Source organism: Trachymyrmex septentrionalis, unplaced genomic scaffold, assembly GCF_001594115.1.
Source record: "Trachymyrmex septentrionalis isolate Tsep2-gDNA-1 unplaced genomic scaffold, Tsep1.0 scaffold205, whole genome shotgun sequence".
NCBI lineage: Eukaryota > Metazoa > Arthropoda > Insecta > Hymenoptera > Formicidae > Trachymyrmex > Trachymyrmex septentrionalis.
In genome coordinates this window covers 16,210-36,764 of record NW_017305234.1, presented here as the reverse complement: position 1 = coordinate 36,764, position 20,555 = coordinate 16,210, and the positions used below count along the sequence as shown (strand labels likewise).

The 20,555-nt window shown below is 38.3% G+C and overlaps 1 protein-coding gene across 1 annotated transcript; it reads left to right on the top strand.

The window, feature by feature from the left end:
* The first annotated feature begins 12,355 nt into the window (after window positions 1-12,355).
* On the top strand, window positions 12,356-13,929 carry LOC108747938 (histone-lysine N-methyltransferase SETMAR-like). Its single transcript, XM_018485838.1, has 2 exons — window positions 12,356-12,579; window positions 12,891-13,929. The coding sequence occupies exons 1-2, from the start codon at window positions 12,356-12,358 to the stop codon at window positions 13,927-13,929; spliced, it is 1,263 nt and encodes a 420-aa protein (XP_018341340.1).
* The last annotated feature ends 6,626 nt before the right edge of the window (window positions 13,930-20,555 follow it).

Sequence of the window (20,555 nt, the reverse complement as noted above, 5' to 3'; positions counted from 1 at the left end):
CACAGGTCTATAGCACAAACAAAACTAATGCCAATGAAACCAAATTTGACAGATGAAAAGAGCGGACTGTCACCTTTCCAAAACATATTTGGATTGCCCGATTAGGCAACCAGAACCGGAGATATTCGGAAAAAATTTGCACTACTAACAAAAAGCGAACGAATATATGGATCCACCCAATAAAAAATTGAAGTTAGGTTTCATGCCCACTTATCCCCAATGGCTTGGTGCCCTTTTAGCCCCTCTCCCTTACGAAAAAAAAACCATAAATTTTTGATGCTAACACTCAAATTTAAGTGCTTACCATCGAAGTTAAGTGTCGACCGTGAGTATTAGATGTACGTTGAGAGTTTGATCATCATTGGGTGTTATGCATCAATGCGTTGAGCATCAATGTTGGGTGTCAATTGAGAGTGACCATGAATATTCGGTGTTACCTTGGTGTAGATACTCAATGTTGAGTGTCAGTCAAGTGTTAACCATCAATGTTGAGTATCGATTGGGTGTGACCATTAAATTGGGTGTGAATAGTTGGGTGTATATACCGTAACACCCAAACCGCGGTTTACTCTCAACACTTGTACGAGTATAGTATAGTGTATACACCAAACTATTGACCGAATTTAATGGTCACACTCAACCAATACTTAACATTGATGGTCAATACTCGAACGACACTCAATATTGAGTGTCTACACCAAGGCAACACCCAATATTTACTTTTAATATTAAAAGTCTATACAAAGGCAATACCGAATATTCACGGTCACACTCAACCGACACCCAACATTGATGCTCAACGCTTAATTTTGGTGGTAAATATCTAAATTTGAGTGTTAATGCTTAATAAAAGTGAGTTTTTTTCGTAAGAGTGTTTTATCTTATTCTTGTTTCACATTGGGTAAATAACAAGGACAAAACAATATATGGGGGTACTCGGGTAATATTTCCGAACACAGCCTAGATAAAATTTATCACAAAGATGTTTCACGCAGCTCCAAAAAACTGGGCTGTTGAACGCAGCCCTATTGAGATTTATTATATTCACTAACATTCAGGGTTCTTGAATCATCGAAGCAGCAGTTCCCGTACGATTGCAGAGATTAAGCTCCATGGGTGATCGCTTAGAAAAATAAGGAATATTATTATAATTAATTCCCATATGAAAGAGAAAATATTTTTTTAATTATAATTTTGTCGTGCGTATTTCGGAAAACGTTGCAAATTAATAATATTATTTTACAATAAAGCAGATTTAATTAATTTTATGTAATAAAGCCATTTATTTTGATGGTTTTCTTTGATCGTTAACCTTCAATTGGATATAATTAACTTTCAGTTGATGATCTAAAATCACATCCAAACTTGAACGTTTTTTTTTAGTGCTTAACGCCCAAAAGATATTTTGAGATATTTTTTTTATAAGGGCCGAACGTATATTGTAACTTTCGACATAAATAAAATTTAAACAATTTTGAAAATGAAAGAAATAATACCAGGAGCGTATTCAGAACACATTTTTACATAGATTTACTTACCTGAACAATTCTGAATTTGAAAAGTAGCAACCAGGATTATATTGTCCAAATATTCGAAAAATTACTTTCGAATATCGAAAATATTTGATTATCTAAACATAACAACGCGACACATCTAAACTAACTAAACTTTATTGGAAAAGAAGACACACGAGATGGCACCTACAATATAAATTGGGAACTCATAAGATATATTTTTGCCACTAAAAATTCAAATGCCAGCTTAGTCGCAATTAGTCCCGGTTTCTCCCCTATATATTTTAATTTTTCTATCACACCAATTGCTTTAATTTTATTTCAGGATTCTATATTTAAACGGCAATAATTAAGAATTATTTACCTATTCTCCTATATTTATACAATATATAATGCCGATTTCGATGTTGATCATAGAACAGATCATAGAAATTTATATACAGTAAAGTCGATCATCAATTTAGATCAATTCGAATCGGTCTAAATTCTGACTTTATTTCTATGACAGTATTTTCGATATTGATCCGACTATATATTTAATCAAAATAAACAAAATAAATGGCGAAAAAGAGTCGTCGCATAAAATATATAATTAAAGATAACAGTCAAAGATACATAAAATAAAATAAAAAGTACAACGGTGTATATTAAAATATAAGACAAACAAGTTTCGGCTGCTGGATTGAGCCCTCCTCAGATGTAAAAAGAATATAATATAAAAGACATAAAAGAACATAAAAGAATACAGAAAAAGATAATAATAAATCGATAACATTCAGTGACGCAACATTTTTTAACGCGCGGAAATCAGCAAATGTGATGGATCTCGACGTACCTTAATGTTGTATGTGCGATGGGGCAATCAAACCGATGTTAAGAAACATAGTCAAGTGCTGACTGAAAAACGGAAAAAGAAGGGAACTCAAAAAAGAAAAGAAAAGTAAACTAAAAAACTTGAAAACTTAAAATCAAAACACGCCGCAGATAAGAAGCCAAGTGCTCACTCACCAACGCATCCGAACAGGAAATAAAAATCGCCGCAATGCATGACAAGTGTGAAAATCCCTGACAATGGTAGGGATGTAATCGTCGAAGTCAGACATGTCAACATCGCACGTGACACCGACCGCTCGCTAAGACGGCACGCGACGCACTGAGAGAGGAGACGGGTCGACAGGAACGAAAGTCAGACTTTGTTTATTATCGGTAAATATGCCTTATTAAGACCCTCGGTGTCGGTCTGCAAATTAAGACTGTTCTTCTGTTTTTTAATATGTAGCATCTCCGAAATCAAGCGCTTTCTATACGAAGGTTCCTCGTCCAATATCAGAACATTGTCCCATTGAAAATCGTGATTGTGACTCAACCTATGATCGGTGATGACAGAACGGGCAGAAGTTTTATGTCTAATATGATTACGATGTTCGGCAATCCTGGTTTTTAATTGCCTGCCCGTCTGTCCAACGTAAGAAGCGTCACAATCATTGCACAGAATTTTATAAACAACGTTGCTTTTCGAAGTGCTGGGACAAGAATCCTTCTGGACTCTTATATATTTGCCCATTTTGTTGGGGCTGCGGAAGGCCACCCTGATATCACTTTTGCTTTTATTCAAAGATCTAAGTTTCTCTGTATGAAGCGGAATGAAAGGTACCGTAAGCCAAGAGGCAGGCTTATTAGTTAAGTCAATGTCAGTCTCGGTATCGTGTAACCTGTGTCTATTTCTAATCAAATTTTTGATTCTATGATTGATGGAGTCAAAGATAAAGTCTAGTGGGTAGTCATTCAGAAGTAAAATGTCAATGATGGAGGTCAAATTTTTTGTGTGAAACTTAACGTCAGATAATAAAAAGACTGTCGACTAATGAAAAGATGGTGCCTTTTTTCTGCGTCAATGGATGATTAGAGTGGAAGTTTAAGAATCTACCTGAAAACGTTGGCTTACGGTACCAATCGAAATTAAAGCGATTATTGTTGACAGACACAGTGACGTCCAAGAAATTGATCGTTTTTCCGCCTCTCTCTACGGTAAACTGTAGGCGCGGATGGAATGCATTAAATCTCTCTAATAACACGTCGATCTGAGAGGGGGGCAACGCAGTACATATGTCGTCAACATATCTATAATAGAACAGAATGTCCAAATTAACAGACATCAAGGACACCGTCTCCAATCTCCTCACCACTAGGTCCGCAATCACCGGCGATAATGGAGAGCCCATGGGGGTGCCAAAGCTCTGCCTGTAAAAAACATTGTCAAAGACAAAAAACGAAGAGTCCAGGACAAACCTTATTGCTCCCAAAAATTCTATCTTAGGTAGAAAGCAATCCCCAGAAACCGCCGGCCAATGTTCATTAACGCAATCGATCGCCACCTCCGTTGGCACGTTCGTGAACAGAGAGGTAACGTCCAAAGACGTCAACTCATGTGTCCCCGTAAAGTGCACATCCCTCAGCCTTTCGACCAGTTCAAAGCTGTTTTTTATATAACTGTCAGCTCTCGGGATGGCTTTAAATAATTTCTTGTGTAAAAAAGTAGCCAAGGGATGCAGCGGACTGCCCACCGATGACACTATTATTCTAAGGGGACAATCAGGCTTGTGAATCTTTGGCAGCCCATAAGCCCTCGAGAGAGAACCGTCGCTGCAGTACAAAGCTTTATACTCAGAGTCCTTGATGTGACCTCTGGTCTTCCACCCAGTGAGCATAGACCTCAAGGCTGATGTAAGCTTTTTGGTCGGATCTCTTTTAATAGGGACATACGTGTCCGAGTCCCCCAATAACTCGGTCATCTTGTCTCTGTAAACGTCCCTATCCATGGCCACAGTGACATTGCCCTTATCCGCCAGCGTAAACACGACGTTGGGATGCGCCGTCAAAAACGATCGAGTGTCCGACTCTAATACAGTCAAACACTTATGAATGTCAGAAGTGAAGACCGGAGACGAGATGATGCTTTTCATGATGGGAATAGATTGATTAATCACATCTATTCTCCTATCTAAGGGCATTTCCAGTGTGCCACTCTCAATCCCTTTGATGCAGTCAAAAATGATCCTGTTCTTATTGGTAAGGGGGAGCGCGAAGTTGTCACCCAGTTGCAGGAAACATTGAACATTGTGAGGGATAACACACGAGGACAAGTTCAGAAACCAGCCGTCTCTGACAGTGGACAGAGACGACGGAACCTGTGGATGAAAGGAGTTGGGAGAAATGGAAATCATAGGACTAGGCGAATTATTAGTTGGAAAGGAAGAAGGGTCGACTACGTACGGAGCTGGGTTAACGAGAGAGTCGCGCCCCAAAAATTCAAAGGGATTGCCCGGAGCTGAATTGACTGGTTTACGGAAAGAGTCGAGACTGTATTGAATGGGCACGATCCCAACGATGGATCGCTTAAACTTTTTATTTATCAACCATCGGAGCTTGGAATCGAGCCTCTCATTTTCTCTGATAAAAAAGCGATGACACGATTTTCCCTGTGTCCGGAGGAACTCGTCACCGATGTTCGTCGGCAGAAAAACCGAGATGCAGCCCACCAGATGGAAAAGCCAGGCTCTGTATCGGTCAATAGCGCCATACGAATCACTCAACTCGATGCGCAAAATCCTCTTAATCATCAAAGATTTGAGATTCGACAACTTTTTGTCCGAACTGGAACTATAGAAACTAATATTACAATTGTCAACAGCGTTCAAGTGTCTCGGAGTGACATCGTTGAGAATACACTGCTTAATGAAACGTGCGTGTACATAATTCTTCACAATAAGACGTCGGCATTTAATCCAAGACTTTAAGCAATTGACAGCGTGAGAACCGAAGTGAAAGCGAATAAAATCAAAATAAGAGCGGTGAAAAGTACGCATTGTAGACGCCAGCGTTAAAACGATGACTCTTTTTCGCCATTTATTTTGTTTATTTTGTTTATACATAAAGAGTCTTTACACCGCTGTTATATATTTAATTCTGACTAGATTAATATCAATATCAACACTTAAATTGTGTCGACATCCAAAGTTTTTTGTTCAAACACAACGTAGTTAGTATTAAATCTCAATTTTTGATGTCAACTATCACGCCTTTTCCCACTTTTGAAATGTACGCAGAGCGCACTCGGGAAACAGCGGATCAATTAGAGGGAAGGGAAAATGGAGACCCTCCGACGAATATGTTCACCTCACGCGGTCGAGCGAGAATCGTTAATCGCAGTAATGTTGGGCGCCAGATGCGCTCTAGACGTCAATTCCACAAACACGATCGCGAATCACACTAAAGCCACGAAATTCCAATAGCACGAAAGTATCACTAAAACCGAAAAGATTCTAACTCGCATAAGGGCTGGCTAGCTTTAATGACAGAGCGACGGAGTGTTTATGTAAGAGTCATGTCTGCAGGAGAAAGAACAGGCTATTTAAGGACAAGAAGTCGAATAATATAATTGTCACAGAATAACAATTATTATACTATCACGTTTATCATATTGAGTAAAAATAATAAAAGACAGTAATAATGCACAAGAAAAAATGATAATGATCGCGCTATATAAAAAAGCACAAGAAACTAAAACGGAGAATCGCAAGAACGAGTAAAGAAAACGTTAGTTTGACAAACAAACGAAAACACAAAGTAAATTCAATGATTATCTGAGTCTTAATATGACGTGCATTTTTCAATATTACGCCGCCACATAGAACATTCCGTCGCTAGGTACAAACAAAAAATTCCACAGCGCAATATGTTCTCGATGGTGCACGCACACCGAAAAATGCACACGATATCACACGTAGACGCCGAATCACATGTAAACGCGAAAATGCTGTAATCAAACATAACCACAACACACTAATTTCTCGCGTCGAGGACAAACTACAATAATATCATGTACCGAGAACAAATATAACACACTTTTCGCGCACCAAGAGCAAATATACAACGCCAATACCACGCCAAAAATTATTACAGCACGCCGAGCTCACGCCGCGCCTCGAGAGTAAAAGAGCACTGAAATTTATTAAATTGCGGATCCTGTTCGTTGCAATGCTCTACAAAAATCGTTGACGCAATGTAACTTTCCTCGCGAATACAGCCGCTCTGTGGCATACAAAAAATTGAAATTCCACGCAAAGTTGCAAAGATCTGAGTTCTCGTTCTCGTGCCATGTTCAAAACCGACGACAATGACTCTTACGGCTCATTGAGACCGCGGCGATTCCCAGGAGGCTCGTATCCGTGACTCTAGTTATCCCCGTTAGCCTCTGTAATCATGCTTGAAAGCCTCTTGATGCCGTATTAACTATATCAAAATCTGCCGCTAATGGCGGACTTTATACTAACACGAATTTGGCGTCTCGACAGAACGCAAGTGACCTTTTGCCATGTTGCATGCGACTTTGCAGAAGTACAAAACAAAATAAGGGAACCTCACTGATAGTCTCTTCAACATGTGGTCCGCAATCCGGGATTTCTCAGTTGTATACCTTGACGGTAAGCGTTAAACGGCTCAAAGCGGACGATCCCGATCGATGCGCGATCAATTCGCTAGCCTCCCCTCCCCCCTCCCTTTAGTCAAAAAGTTTTGATATCAACACATAATCGTTTGATGTCAACACGCAACTTTTAGTGTTGACACTCAATTTTTTGGTATCGATACTCAAAAAGTTTCGGTGTTACACAATGTTTGGTGTCATCAAACATTGTGTAACACCGAAACTTTTTAAATTGCATGTCAATACAAAAATTTTTGATGTCGACACCAAAAGTTAAATGTCGACATTGAAACTTTAAGTATTGACACCCAAACGTCGGTGTCCACACTGTAAATGGACGTCAATACGGAAAAATTAGTGTTGACACTGAAAATTTGAGTGTTAACATCGAAAATTGAGTGTAAACAACAACAAAGTTAGGTGTAAACACCGAATTTTTAGGTATTTTTTTCGTAAGAAGAAGATTCTCATGTAGATTAAAACTAGTGCTACGTCCCAAGGAATATTTTGGTTTCATCGGTCTTTGTTTAAATATATCTTTCAAAAACCTATTTATAAGACCATCTTGAGAGATATCTGTTAACGAGATAAGCGCAATCGCTGATCTGCTTGTATTTAAAACGCCGTAACTTACTCGTTGAATCTTTTCAACTGAAAACTTAATATATCTATAGTATGGGTATTGAACACGTCCCATCTTTTGTCTCGTGAACAAACACCCACCATTTTTTTAATGTACTTCCATATTGTTTTAGGATTGATTCCGTAATTAAATCTACCATCATATTTATGAACTTCTTTTTACGCCTTTTCTTAATATAGCTGATATGATAATTTCTCTGCCATCAGGGAAAAGTGGAAAGCCATCGATAAATCTTGTCTCTAAAAGAGATAGCAAAGATGTTTACTCGGTTTGAAAATTATTAATTTCAAAATGCATAAGGAATTGAACAATAAAAACCAAGATTGTACCAGTAGAGCACAACCACATCACCTTCTGCTTGATCGAGAACAATTTTTTTTTTAATGCGCAAAATAAGTACATAAAAAGAAGGAAAGGCATAAGAATTTATGTTTTTCCAAGAAACTATAAAAGCATCTACCATGGTACTAATGAGATCTTTCGATCCGAAAACCTGGAGTAAAAATATCTCACACTTTTTGTTTAATCTGAAAGCAAATACACTGGGCAACAAAATTAACGCAACACTTGTTCACTCTGCAAAAATAGGCAAATTTCAAAATACAATAACTTCGTCAAAAATTGTCGTATCGGGATGTTTAAAAAAGCATTTTACAAGTAGAAACCTCTACTTTTCGGATCACTACTTAAAAAAATATGGAGGACCATTTTTGCTTCAACATTGAATAACTCAATGAAAAAAAATCGTACGGAGCTTTGTAAAAAAGCAAATTAAAGGTAAAGATTCATTTTTTTGTTTAATGATGTAAATCGCATTTGTATACAATTTTTAGTCCACTCCGTGGAGCTTCGCAAATTTCATAAAAAATTTTGAGGTCTGATATATCTTCATTTATGTTTGTGTAACTTCATGAAATTTCCATGAGATCGTTTTTTTAAGTAGCGATCTGAAAAGTAGACGTTTCAACCTGTAAAATGCTTTTTTAAACATCCCGATACAATTTTTAATGAAATTATTGTATCTTGAAATTTGCATGCAGCTATTGAACAAAATTAAAGTCACTTAAAATCAACGTTAAAAAAAATCAAATTCAAATTTCACATATCTCCGCGATGAATGGTCGCGAAGCGATGTACGAAAAAACATTTTAAAGCCATTTATTTTATCATATTTCTAAATTGTTCAATTAAAGAAGTCTATAAAAAACTTATTATTTTTGAGTTAGTGTGTAATTTCTCATTATATGATACGAATAACGTAAAGTTAATATTAAATGGCACATATTTGTACATGAAACCAACAACTGTGCTTTTCTTGAACTTGAGCAATGTGTTGAGCATGTATTCTATAAACTGAGTCAATATACGCACGATGTTAATAAGAAATTTTTGTGTCATTTTTAAAACAAAATTGTATTACTATTAGGAGTATAAATAAGTTTCCGCCATTTTTTATCAAAAATTGGGCATTTATTGTGAAAGAACAGTACCTAATGTTTTATTCGAAGTATTGTCCATCGCTAGCCACTACTTTTTCCCATCTTTCTGGCAGCATACGGATACCGCGTCGGAAAAACGCTTCATCTTTTGAAGCTATCCACAAATCGACCCAATTTTTGGTATTTTCATATGATGTGAAGTGTTGCTCAGGCCATGCGTCATCAATCGAAATAGGTAGTAATCAGAAGGAGCAATGTCTGGTGAATACGGCGGGTGGGGTAAAACTTCCCAATTGAGTGTTTCCAAGTAGGTTTTGATCGGCGCCGCAACATGTGGACGAGCATTATCATGCAGAAGAATAACTTTGTCGTGTCTGGAGTAGTAGTGGGCGCGTTTTTCCTTGAGTGCTCGGCTCAATCTCATCAATTGTGTTCGGTAGAGAGCCCCAGTAATGGTTTCATTCGGTTTGAGCAACTCATAATAAACGACACCTAGCTGATCCCACCAAATACACAACATGAGCTTTTTCCCAATGAATGTTCGGCTTGGCTGTCGATGTTGAAGCATGGCCAGGTGGTCCCCATGATTTCTTCTTCTTTGGGTTATCGTAGTGGATCCATTTTTCATCACCAGTGACTACACGGTGCAAAAAACCCTTTCGTTTATGCCTGGCAAGCAGCATTTCACATGTGAAAAATCGGCGTTCAACGTTTCTCGGCTTCAGTTCATATGGAACCCAATTTCCTTGCTTTTGAATCATTCCCAACGATTTTAAGCGATGTGAAATTGCTGGTTGAGTCACTCCTAATGTAAGTGCAAGTGCTTCTTGCGTTTGGCACGAATCTTCATCCAATAATGCTTCCAATTCCGCGTCTTCGTACACTTTCGGCCTTCCGCTACGTTCTTTGTCTTCGACGTCAAATTCACCGTTCTTAAACTTTTGAAACCACTCACGGCAACTTCTCTCACTTAAGGCAGCCTCACCATATGCTTCTACAAGCAATCGATACGTCTCAGCTACAGATTTCTTCAAATTAAAGAAGTAAATCAAAAGCTCCCGCAAATGATGTTTATTCGGCTCAAAACTCGACATTTTCGCACGAAAAAAGATATAAGATGCTGATGCAAAATCGCTAATATTTCAAGGTTATGTTCTTGTCAGATGTCCAACCTTACGATATGACGTTTTACAGCTGACAATTTTAATAACTATAACATACTGGTAACGCCATTGTTTGTCAAACGACGGAAACTTATTTATACTCCCAATAATAAAAAAAACAATGCTGCAAACACTTTGTACAAAATTTATGATAAAAATTCTATTATACAATAGAATGTAAACTAATAATCTATAGTTTAGATTATATTATACATACTACATTATATGATAAATAAATGTATGTTAAAAAATATATTCTTTTCTTCTAAAATTATTTTATTCCTAGTATCTTCGCCACTTCTTCTTCTTTTTCATATCTTCGTAGTATTGAATTAGTCAATAAGAAATTGCACTTGATCATTTTTGTGCTACATTACTAAAAAAATATTATCATAATTAGTGTTACTAAGTTATATTATAAAAATTTATAAAAATATTATCATAATTAGTTACTAAGTCATATTATTAAAAATTCACAAAATATTTATATCATTTAATTAAATCGCGTGCAAGAAGAAAAGACAACGTGGGAGAGTGCGCAACGGCAAAAAGAGAGAGCGCAAATAATAAATATAGGATTGCAACGTTGAAAGAAAGAGAACTGCATCCTACAATGGGTAGGAGAGAGAGGACAATAGGTTAAAGAGAGAACGCAACGGGTGGGAGAGAGAGACAAAGAACAAACTCTTCCCCCTCTACCATGGATCCTGATGACCCCCTTCCCAACGTCTGTGAGGCACTTTCCCCTCCTTGACTCCCTCACACACACACACACCCACCCACCCACCCATCCATAATACAATGATTATGCATAATGCTGGACTTATTCCGTCTGAGTATAATGCGAAAAGTTTAATAACACCTGACGGATATTTTAACTTTTGCGTGCCGCTCAGCATGTTGGGCTTTTGCAAGAATTACAAACATGTAGTAATTAACACTCATCACGAATTAATTTTGATACGAGTGCGCAACTCCAACAATTGCATTGTAGGAGATCCAGCAACTGAACCGACATTTGAATTATTCAACATATCTAATTGTAAGTATGAGATTCTATTCGTGCGATTTTTGTATAAGTATCCCTTATTGCAAAATATGACAAAGCATTCGTGGGCTATCAAGACTGCGTCTCAGCTGCACAAACCTAGATATGTTCTCTTTGCTCTGCAAGCTGCTAAAAAAAACATCATGAAAGCAAAACTTATAACTTCGATCATTATAAATTAACCAACGTGAAACTTTATCTAAACTCTGAATTTTATCCGTACGATGATCTGAATCTTGATTTTGACAAATACAAAACCGCTGTCTCCTATGATATGTATATACGTTTCCGTACGTCTTATTATCAAATTCCCCGAGAAAATCGTGAAACATTATTGAACATGAAAAACTTTCTTCGCAGTTATACTCACGTTATCATTGACTGCTTGCGACAAAACGAATTCATTAAGAGCGGTGGATGTGCGATTAGAATTTGAATTCAAGGAGAATGTACCCGCGAATACTACAGTCTATTGTCTCATCATACATGACCGCGGTAAAAAACAAATGAAATGGCTAGAATTTGATAATTCGCGCAACTTTTGAATACACAGAGATAGTGTGTTATAAAAATAAAATTTATTACAAATTGTATAATTATTTTTTTCCCTATGTAAATATATATTAAATATAAACGCATTATAAAGGGTGTCCCAAAATTAACGCAAGATTTGAATTAAATAGAAAACACAGTTTTTAGTCTTTTGATTGTTATTTTTTTACTGAATCATAAAGTACATAGGATAGGGTTATTTGTGGAATAACACATCGGGCAAATGGCCTCCACGGCTTTGCATGCACATACGCACTCGTTTGTCGAAATTTTCCATGACCATTTTGCATAAATGTGGCTGAATTTCGTTGATGCAGCGTTGAATCTCCTCCTTTAATGCACGGGTGGTTGTGGGCTTGTTGACATAGACCTGTGATTTCAAATAACCCCATAAAAAGAAATCTAATGGTGTTAAATCACACGATCTAGGGGGCCAATTCTGATCACCTAAACGAGAGAGTACACGACCTGGAAACGTCTCATGCAGTAACTGAATTGTTTCACGAGCTGTATGGCATGTGGCACCGTCTTGTTGAAACCACATATTGGCCACATCAATATCATCCAATTTCGGCAGAAAGAACTATGTTATCATGTAGCGATATCGAGCACCAGTAACAGTCACTGCTTGACCAGCCTCATTTTCAAAAAAGTATGGTCCAATGATGCCTCCAGCCCAAAATCCAGACCAAACAGTGACACGTTGTGGATGCATTTGTTTTTCGACAATCACATGTGGGTTCTCCGTACCCCAAAAGCGGCAATTTTGGCGATTAACGCATTATACACATTACACACATACATACATATGTACATACATACGTACAAACGTACATACTGTACATACATAACATACATATTATATATAATATATTGGGTGGATCCATATATTCGTTCGCTTTTTGTTAGTAGTGCAAATTTTTTCCGAATATCTCCGGTTCTGGTTGCCTAATCGGGCAATCCAAATATGTTTTGGAAAGGTGACAGTCCGCTCTTTTCATCTGTCAAATTTGGTTTCATTGGCATTAGTTTTGTTTGTGCTATAGACCTGTGAACATGTCGGAGAATAAGGTGCATTTTCGGCACATTTTGCTTTATTACTTCAAGAAAGGCAAGCGAGCTGCGGAGGCCCACCGAAAGATATGCAGCGTATACGGGGACGATGCCTTAACAAAACGTGCCGCTCAGAAATGGTTTGCCAAATTTCGTTCCGGAGATACGAGTCTTGAAGATGGACCCCGCAGCGGTCGGCCCACCGAGGTTGATTCGAATGATATCAAGGCACTGGTTGAGCAAGACCGGACGCTAAAGGTGCGAGAGATTGCGGAGACACTTAAAATAGGTTATGGAACCGTACAAAGGCATTTGCAACAGCTTGGCTACGTGTCCCGCCTCGATGTTTGGGTGCCGCACAAGCTGACCGAGGAGAACCTGGCCAACCGCATATCCATCTGCAATTCACTTCTGAAGCGGCACGAAAGCGACCCGTTTCTCAAACGAATAGTGACTGGCGACGAAAAGTGGATCATCTATGACAACATAGTGCGCAAGAGATCGTGGGGAACCGCTGGCGAGCCGCCGAATGCCACCCCGAAGGCCGGCCTGCATCCGAAGAAGATTTTGCTATCCATATGGTGGGATCATCGTGGTGTGCTGTTTTACGAGCTGCTTCCTCAGGGAAAAACGATCGATTCGAAGATCTACTGCACGCAGCTAACGAAATTGAATCAAGCATTGCGACAGAAACGTCCAGAACTGATCAATCGCAAAGGTGTCATATTCCACCATGACAACGCCAGACCCCACACCGCAATAATCACTCAGCAAAAATTAGTGCAACTTGGCTGGGATGTTTTGCCTCACCCACCGTATTCACCAGACCTTGCGCCATCCGACTATCACTTGTTCCGGTCCCTGCAAAACTCCCTCAACGGGAAATCGTTCGCTGATCAGACAGCTGTGAAAACGTACCTCGACCGGTTTTTCGCCTCTAAGCCCCAGACCTTCTATGAGAGCGGAATAATGAAATTGTTGGAAAGATGGCAAGAGGTCATCAACAAAAACGGAGAATATATTATTGATTAAAATTCATCCTTTGTATGAAAAAAACTTGTTTCATTTTAGCCTTCAAAAAGCGAACGAATATATGGATCCACCCAATAATACACATAATAAACATATTATACATATACAAGTGTGTTTGTATTAATAAAAAAAACACATAAATACAAAAAAAATAGGAAATAAATTTTTTTATTATAATAAAATATCTTATATTGTCCCCATATGTCGGTAGAATCTGGAACAATGTACCGCTTATTATCGTATGGACTCAGAACGATTTTCGTTTTGGATATGATGTATACTTCGTGCAATTTCGATCTTACGCACGATTGCCTGCGCGTCATTTCAATTATGTTATTGAGACACCGTGTATAATCATTGAATGTTATGGATCTCGATACAACGTTGCTCTTGACGCCCTTTACCTTCTTAGTATCTTTTTTGTCATCGACATAAGGCGTACAATTTCGCTCTAAGCTCGACGAATTCGGTCATGATCACACCGTTGTTTTTATCTTTCAAAAATCGGGAACTTTTTTATTTACGAGCGGAATATCATACACGTTGTCGACCGCGTAATCGCTAGTGTCGAATCGCTTTATAATAGCATAGACATCGTCGCATTCAATGTGATAAATAAGGCTGTCCGTGTCGGTATACATAATTTTACATTTTTCATGAAAGAGCGGTAACATGTACTCGTGATGAAATTCATACAAACATGTCTTGGATATGTCTAATATACACATACCCATGTACATCGGTTTGCTGAACTTCATTTCGAGTTTACGTATTTCTTTTGCGACCAGATTTTCGGAAAAAACGCTTTTATTATGAAAGTTTGGTTTCGAGATCATTGTCTCTGCACCATAATTCCGGTTCCAACGCATTATAAATCGTACATGATTGCGCATGTTCTCGATGGTCTTGCCGAATACCGCGTTCATTAATTTATATAAATTTTTTTCGAACTCGTTATTCACGCGAGTTCTAGAATTTGTATAATTCTATGTACTCGCGAAGCCATGAAGATTGCGCAAAATTGTAATATATGGTAAATTTTTGTGACATTCATAACATCAAAATTGTCTATATTGTTGACCCATCGAAAATCGGCGTATAGCAATGGTTGACACATTACCCAGCCATAGAGGTTGTTGACGTCATAGTAAATACATCAGATACGATAATTTCGATGGATCGTATGACGGCATGTATTTGTTGTTGGCCTGCGCGTACCTGTTGGAACATTGGCTTAGACCCCCGCTTATACCACGTTCAATGAATAGAACCATGTCAACGTCGATAAGAAGTTCGAAATTGACGCGAGTATGTTTCAATATCGCGTCCCACATAAAGGTAGTATATAATAATACGCGGGATCGAATCTATAACTGGTGATGCAACTATTGCGAAAATTTTCAAAAATGTCGGTCAACAACAGGACATCTATTTTTAAGTACAAATCGCTATATTCACCGAGAGTTCGAATGGAGAATCTCTGCCACACCTTCATGGCATGTGCGTAATCACAGCGTCACTCGTTAACGAACTATAAAACGATTCGCACGGAGGTAAACATGTATCCTCCAATTTTTAGACGCAGTCAATGTACTCGTACGGATATACATCTTTACGTGAGTAGATCGATGTGAATGTGAATCTTTATAATTTAAGTTGCAATTTGAGTGCACGGGGCCTATATATCGCCCGGTTAAGTGGCAATGATCGCGTACTCATGTATTGCCAGACGCGAACGGTTTTTCTCACACGTGGCACTGTTAAACTTTTGCCAATCGTCTCGCAAGAAATTTGCCATAGGAACATTAGCAGACAGGATAATGTTTACACTATGCGCTAAACTTCTAAGTTCCTCAGTGTATCACGCGACGCAATCGTTATCGCGATGAAAACGATATATCGACAACAAGTTATCGTACGAACAATGCGTTTAATACCCGATGCTAAACACGTTGTGATGTTGGTACCTATATGTTGACATTGGTATTCGGATCTCTCTCCGTTTTCTTCAGGGTACATTCCTGGCGTAGATTCTCAGCGTAGACCACGAACGGGATGCGCTCCTTTCTGCAGTGATTGCTGAAACTCAACTACTTGTCGTCCTCGTTCAACAAAGTTGATGGCGCAATCGTTTAATTTTCCACAGTCTACTATGTGGATATCCAGCTTTGCGCTAGATCCAAAATAGTGCAGGCATCTGAAAAAAAATATAATTTTTTTATTGTCACAAACAGATTACAAAAAAATTTTTATAATTTTAAATTAAATATATTCGTACCTATCGCAAAAGTATTTTGTGTGATCATATTTATTGATTTGTAAGCTCACGAGACGGAACAAATCCTTTATCCACGTAGAGTATTCTACGTTATCATTCTGCGAATCTTACACGTACAATAAATTGACGTGCTTGTTCCTCTTCATATCAGTGAGTAACGGAGATATCCTCTTTTTTTCTTTTTGCTCCTCGATGCAGTATACGTTGATAGAAATATCGATAAATTTTAAAATTTTAGAATTTTTTAATTTGCGTCATTGAGAACACAAGTTTTGAAGATTTACTACAGTCGTGTAATGCGGATATGATGACTCTCGCTCCATATTTTTTTTTAGCTGGGTGTAGAGCGGCAACCATCGACCAATGTGTGTGAAGTTACCCCCCCCTTTTTTTTTAAATTAAAATTTTGACAATTGTTCCAGATTGTTCTGAGTTTGTTCCAAAACAATATTATCTTATTCCAAATCGTTCTCCAATAAAATGGAAAAAACGATTTTTTTGCCCCCCTTTTTTCAAAAATCAAACAATTTCTTCTCGCTATAGATTGTTCTAGTTGTTGCAAACATTGTTCCAGAAGGACAATTCCGTAAATCGAACGGGAATCGAAAAAAATAAAAAAACAAACTTTTTTCAACAAACGAACGCTCCGACCAAAAGTAAAAGAACATTATCCTTATTACAACATAGAATTTTATATTTTCAGTTGTTCTATCCTGTGAAAGATAATTCTGCAGAGTGAATCTATCACCACTACTAGTTCTTCCAAAAAAAACTGATCCCATTAACTATAGCAACTAGAGAAAACGTACACTTCCTTTCGTGTTTCAATCGAAAACTTTTTGTTCTGAGTTGTTCTAGTCTTACGAAACACAGTTCTGCGGTATAAATCTCCTATCATTACTGATTCTTTCAAAAATAAAAAAAAAATGTATTTTTTGCAGCTGCCATTAAGAGTAAACGTACGCTTCCATTTTTGTTCGAGTGGAAAACTTTTTGTTCTGAGTTGTTCTAATTCTACGAAACAGTTCTGCAGTATAAATCTCCTATCATTATCGATTCTTTAAAAAATCATAAAAAAATATTTTTTGCAGCTGCCATCAAGAGTAAACGTACGCTTCCTTTCTTCCAATAAAGAACTTTTTTTTCTGAGTTATTCTAGTCTCACCAAACACAGTTCTGCAGTATGAATCTCCTATCGCTATTTAATTTAATTTAATTTTAGCTTATTGCAAAGCTATATGAAAAAGACTACATATTAACAGAGTAATAAACATAAAATATGATACAATAGATTAACATATAATAAACATAAATACAATAGACAATAGTAGCTTATAAATGGTTAGGCGTTAGCAGAATTGCTGTTACAAACCCTACCAGTAACAAAACCAGAATAAGACAATAATGCAATAAGAGGTAAACTAATAGCTGAAATCATACAAACACATACACCCACACACACGCGCGCGCGCGCGCGCGCATATACCCACAAACACACCAATTACATCAATCTCGTTTAAATACTGCGAGTGACGCAATGAAACGCGAGGCAGCGGAACGAAAGGAGGATAGAGAGGAAGAGGTTTTTATTGAATCAGAGAAAGGAAATTAAAATATTTGACAGAGGTGTAGGAGAAAGCAACACGGAACTTATAATTAGTGGACCGATGTATGGAGAAGGATAAGTAATCTTGGTATCTAGTGACAAGATAGTTACAAGAGGAATGATGCTCAGAGTTCAACTGAAGGAGACGTCGCAGATATAGAGAAGTATTCAAGCGAAAGAGAGAAAATACAAAACAGTACAGGTAAAGAATAAAACATTGCCAAATCTCTGGTAATACGGAGATATATGATCGTATTTACGAACAAAAAGGAGAAACGGAGACAAGAATTTTTGATACTCTGTACACAATTTAGCAGATGTTGGTTAAGAGCAGGGACGTAGACGACATCAGCGTAATCAGATAAATAACAAATAATTGAAAAGTGAGGAATTTTTTAGAGCAAGAAAGGATGTGGCAAAGGGGATAAAGAAGACCTAAACGAGCATAAACAGCCCGATACTTGACGGCGTGTGACTCGAATAACTATAAAGAGTCAACATGGACACCAAGAATTTTAATAGAGGAAGAGCGAGGAATTGGAATAGAATTAAGAGAAATATCGGAGGACTGAATATGGGATAACAATGTTGAAAAACCGACAATTAGCAAGAATGATTTAGAAGGATTTAGATGCAGGGCATTATTAATAGACCATTCGGCTATAGATTTTAAGTCTTCAAAGCAGAACAGATTGCTAAAACATCAAATGGGTTTGAGAAGAATTATGTCATTTGCATACATGAAGAGCTTGGAGGACAGAGAAACATTAGACAAATCAAAGCTAAAAATATTGAAGAGTAAAGGTCCGAGAATGGAACTCTGGAGAACACCAGAGAGAACGGCACGAGTAGATGAAAAAAGAGGAAAAGAATTATATACGAAGATTGCGGGTTTGTAAAGAACGAGCAGATTAGCGAGAGAGCTGGATGGAATGACTGCATAACTTCAGTTTGACCAAAAGTAGATCATGATTGACGGTATCGAAAGCCTTTGTGAAATCCAGCGCAACAATGGAAGTAAGGCGACAATTGTCGAAATTACGAAGCACGACGTCAGAGATATGAATTCCGTCGTCGTGCTGTGAAATTGACGAAAACCAGACTGGCAGGAGGCAAGATTATTAAAATTTGAGACAAAGGCATTAAGCTGTTAGAAGCAGATATACTTAAACAGAGAGAAAAGGAGAGAGCGAGATAGGGCGAAAAAATAAAGGAGAAGAGAGGTTATTAGTTTTAGAAATAAAAAGAACAATTGAATGTTTCCAGGAGGAGGAAAAGGTACTGTGAGAGAGGGAGAAGTTTAACATATAGAGAATGGAATCAAGACATTGAAGAAGGCACAGTAGGAGCATGCGACCGGAGAGATCAAGAAGTCCAGCGGAAGTCAGGCGAATGCGCTTAAAAATATTATAGAGGGAGTGAAGTAAAATTGAAGATCGAGGAAACGTGAGGAGAGGAGGAAAGAAGGTGAGTAAAAGAGTTAGAGGAATAAGACGAAGAAGGTAGAGAAAGTGATTATTCAGGAGGAAAAGGTTCCTGAGATGCAGAGGTATAGATGCAGAGGAGGATGTGCACTGCCAAGGGTACGAAGATTTCTCCAGAATTGGAGTGAAAAATCAGTTGTAAGGTAAGTACAGAAGAAGGACTTTTTTTCATGACAAACAACAATATTCACGTCGTTTTGCAAACTTTTGTAGCACTGCCAGTCCGCAGGAGACTGAAATCGCCTGTATCTAAGAAGGGCACTCTTCAGCTCAATAAGCCGTTGGACTGCACCATTTAGCACGGCACGAGAAGACGAGAAACACGCTTACAATTATTCGGGGCGAGTCGGTCAAAAATTGCAGTAAGAGAGGCCGTAAAATAAAAGATCATCTCATCATGCGACGCCGCATAATAAAGGGGACCAGTCTATCAGCCCCAGCTCATACTGTCCTCAGGCCTGAATGTATAAATGTTATACGAGACAGAGACACGATCAGGGCGATCGCGGAATAGCCAGCCTCGCATGGATGGTAAAATGGTCACTCATTGATTGCATCGCTGACTCCGCACTCAACATTAATGCTCGACGAGAAAAAACGATAAAAATAAGATCCAAGGTGATTGCCTAATTACATGTTAAGCGAGTTGAAGTATCAATTAATAACCTAAAAGAAAATAGCGATATCGAGTCACAGTTTGGCGTTATAATTAATTTGACTACGTATGTCGATATTGAAATCGCCCAAGCACACGATCGCATCGGTTATACATGCCGCACAGAATAGACCTGACTCTATAAAATGCAAGTCAGAAAGTGGTGCACTCGGAGGGCAATATACGCAGACTAACACCACCCGTTTGCTCGACTACGAGCAAGATGGAGAGACACAGCAACAATGTCAGTGAAAGTACCCACCGGCGGAACGCCCAAGCTGATCGGGGAGAATTGGAGAAACTCATCGATATATAACACGACACCGCCCCTACGGCAGTCTGTGGATTTGTCCGAGCGAACGAGTACGGATACAACATATGGTAGTTATCTATGTCGACGGATCCAAAGTCGGTCGAATTCCGCAACCAAGTCTCCCCGACGGCCAGAACATCCAAACGATGGGAGGTGATAACGTCTCTGACCAACGCAACATGCGGAACGCGTGACCTAACGTTAATGTGCGCAAAACGCCATTGCAAGAGACACCCGTTTTCGAATCCAAAAATTGAGATGGATCTGCAGGGAGTCACGCAGGGCCACCT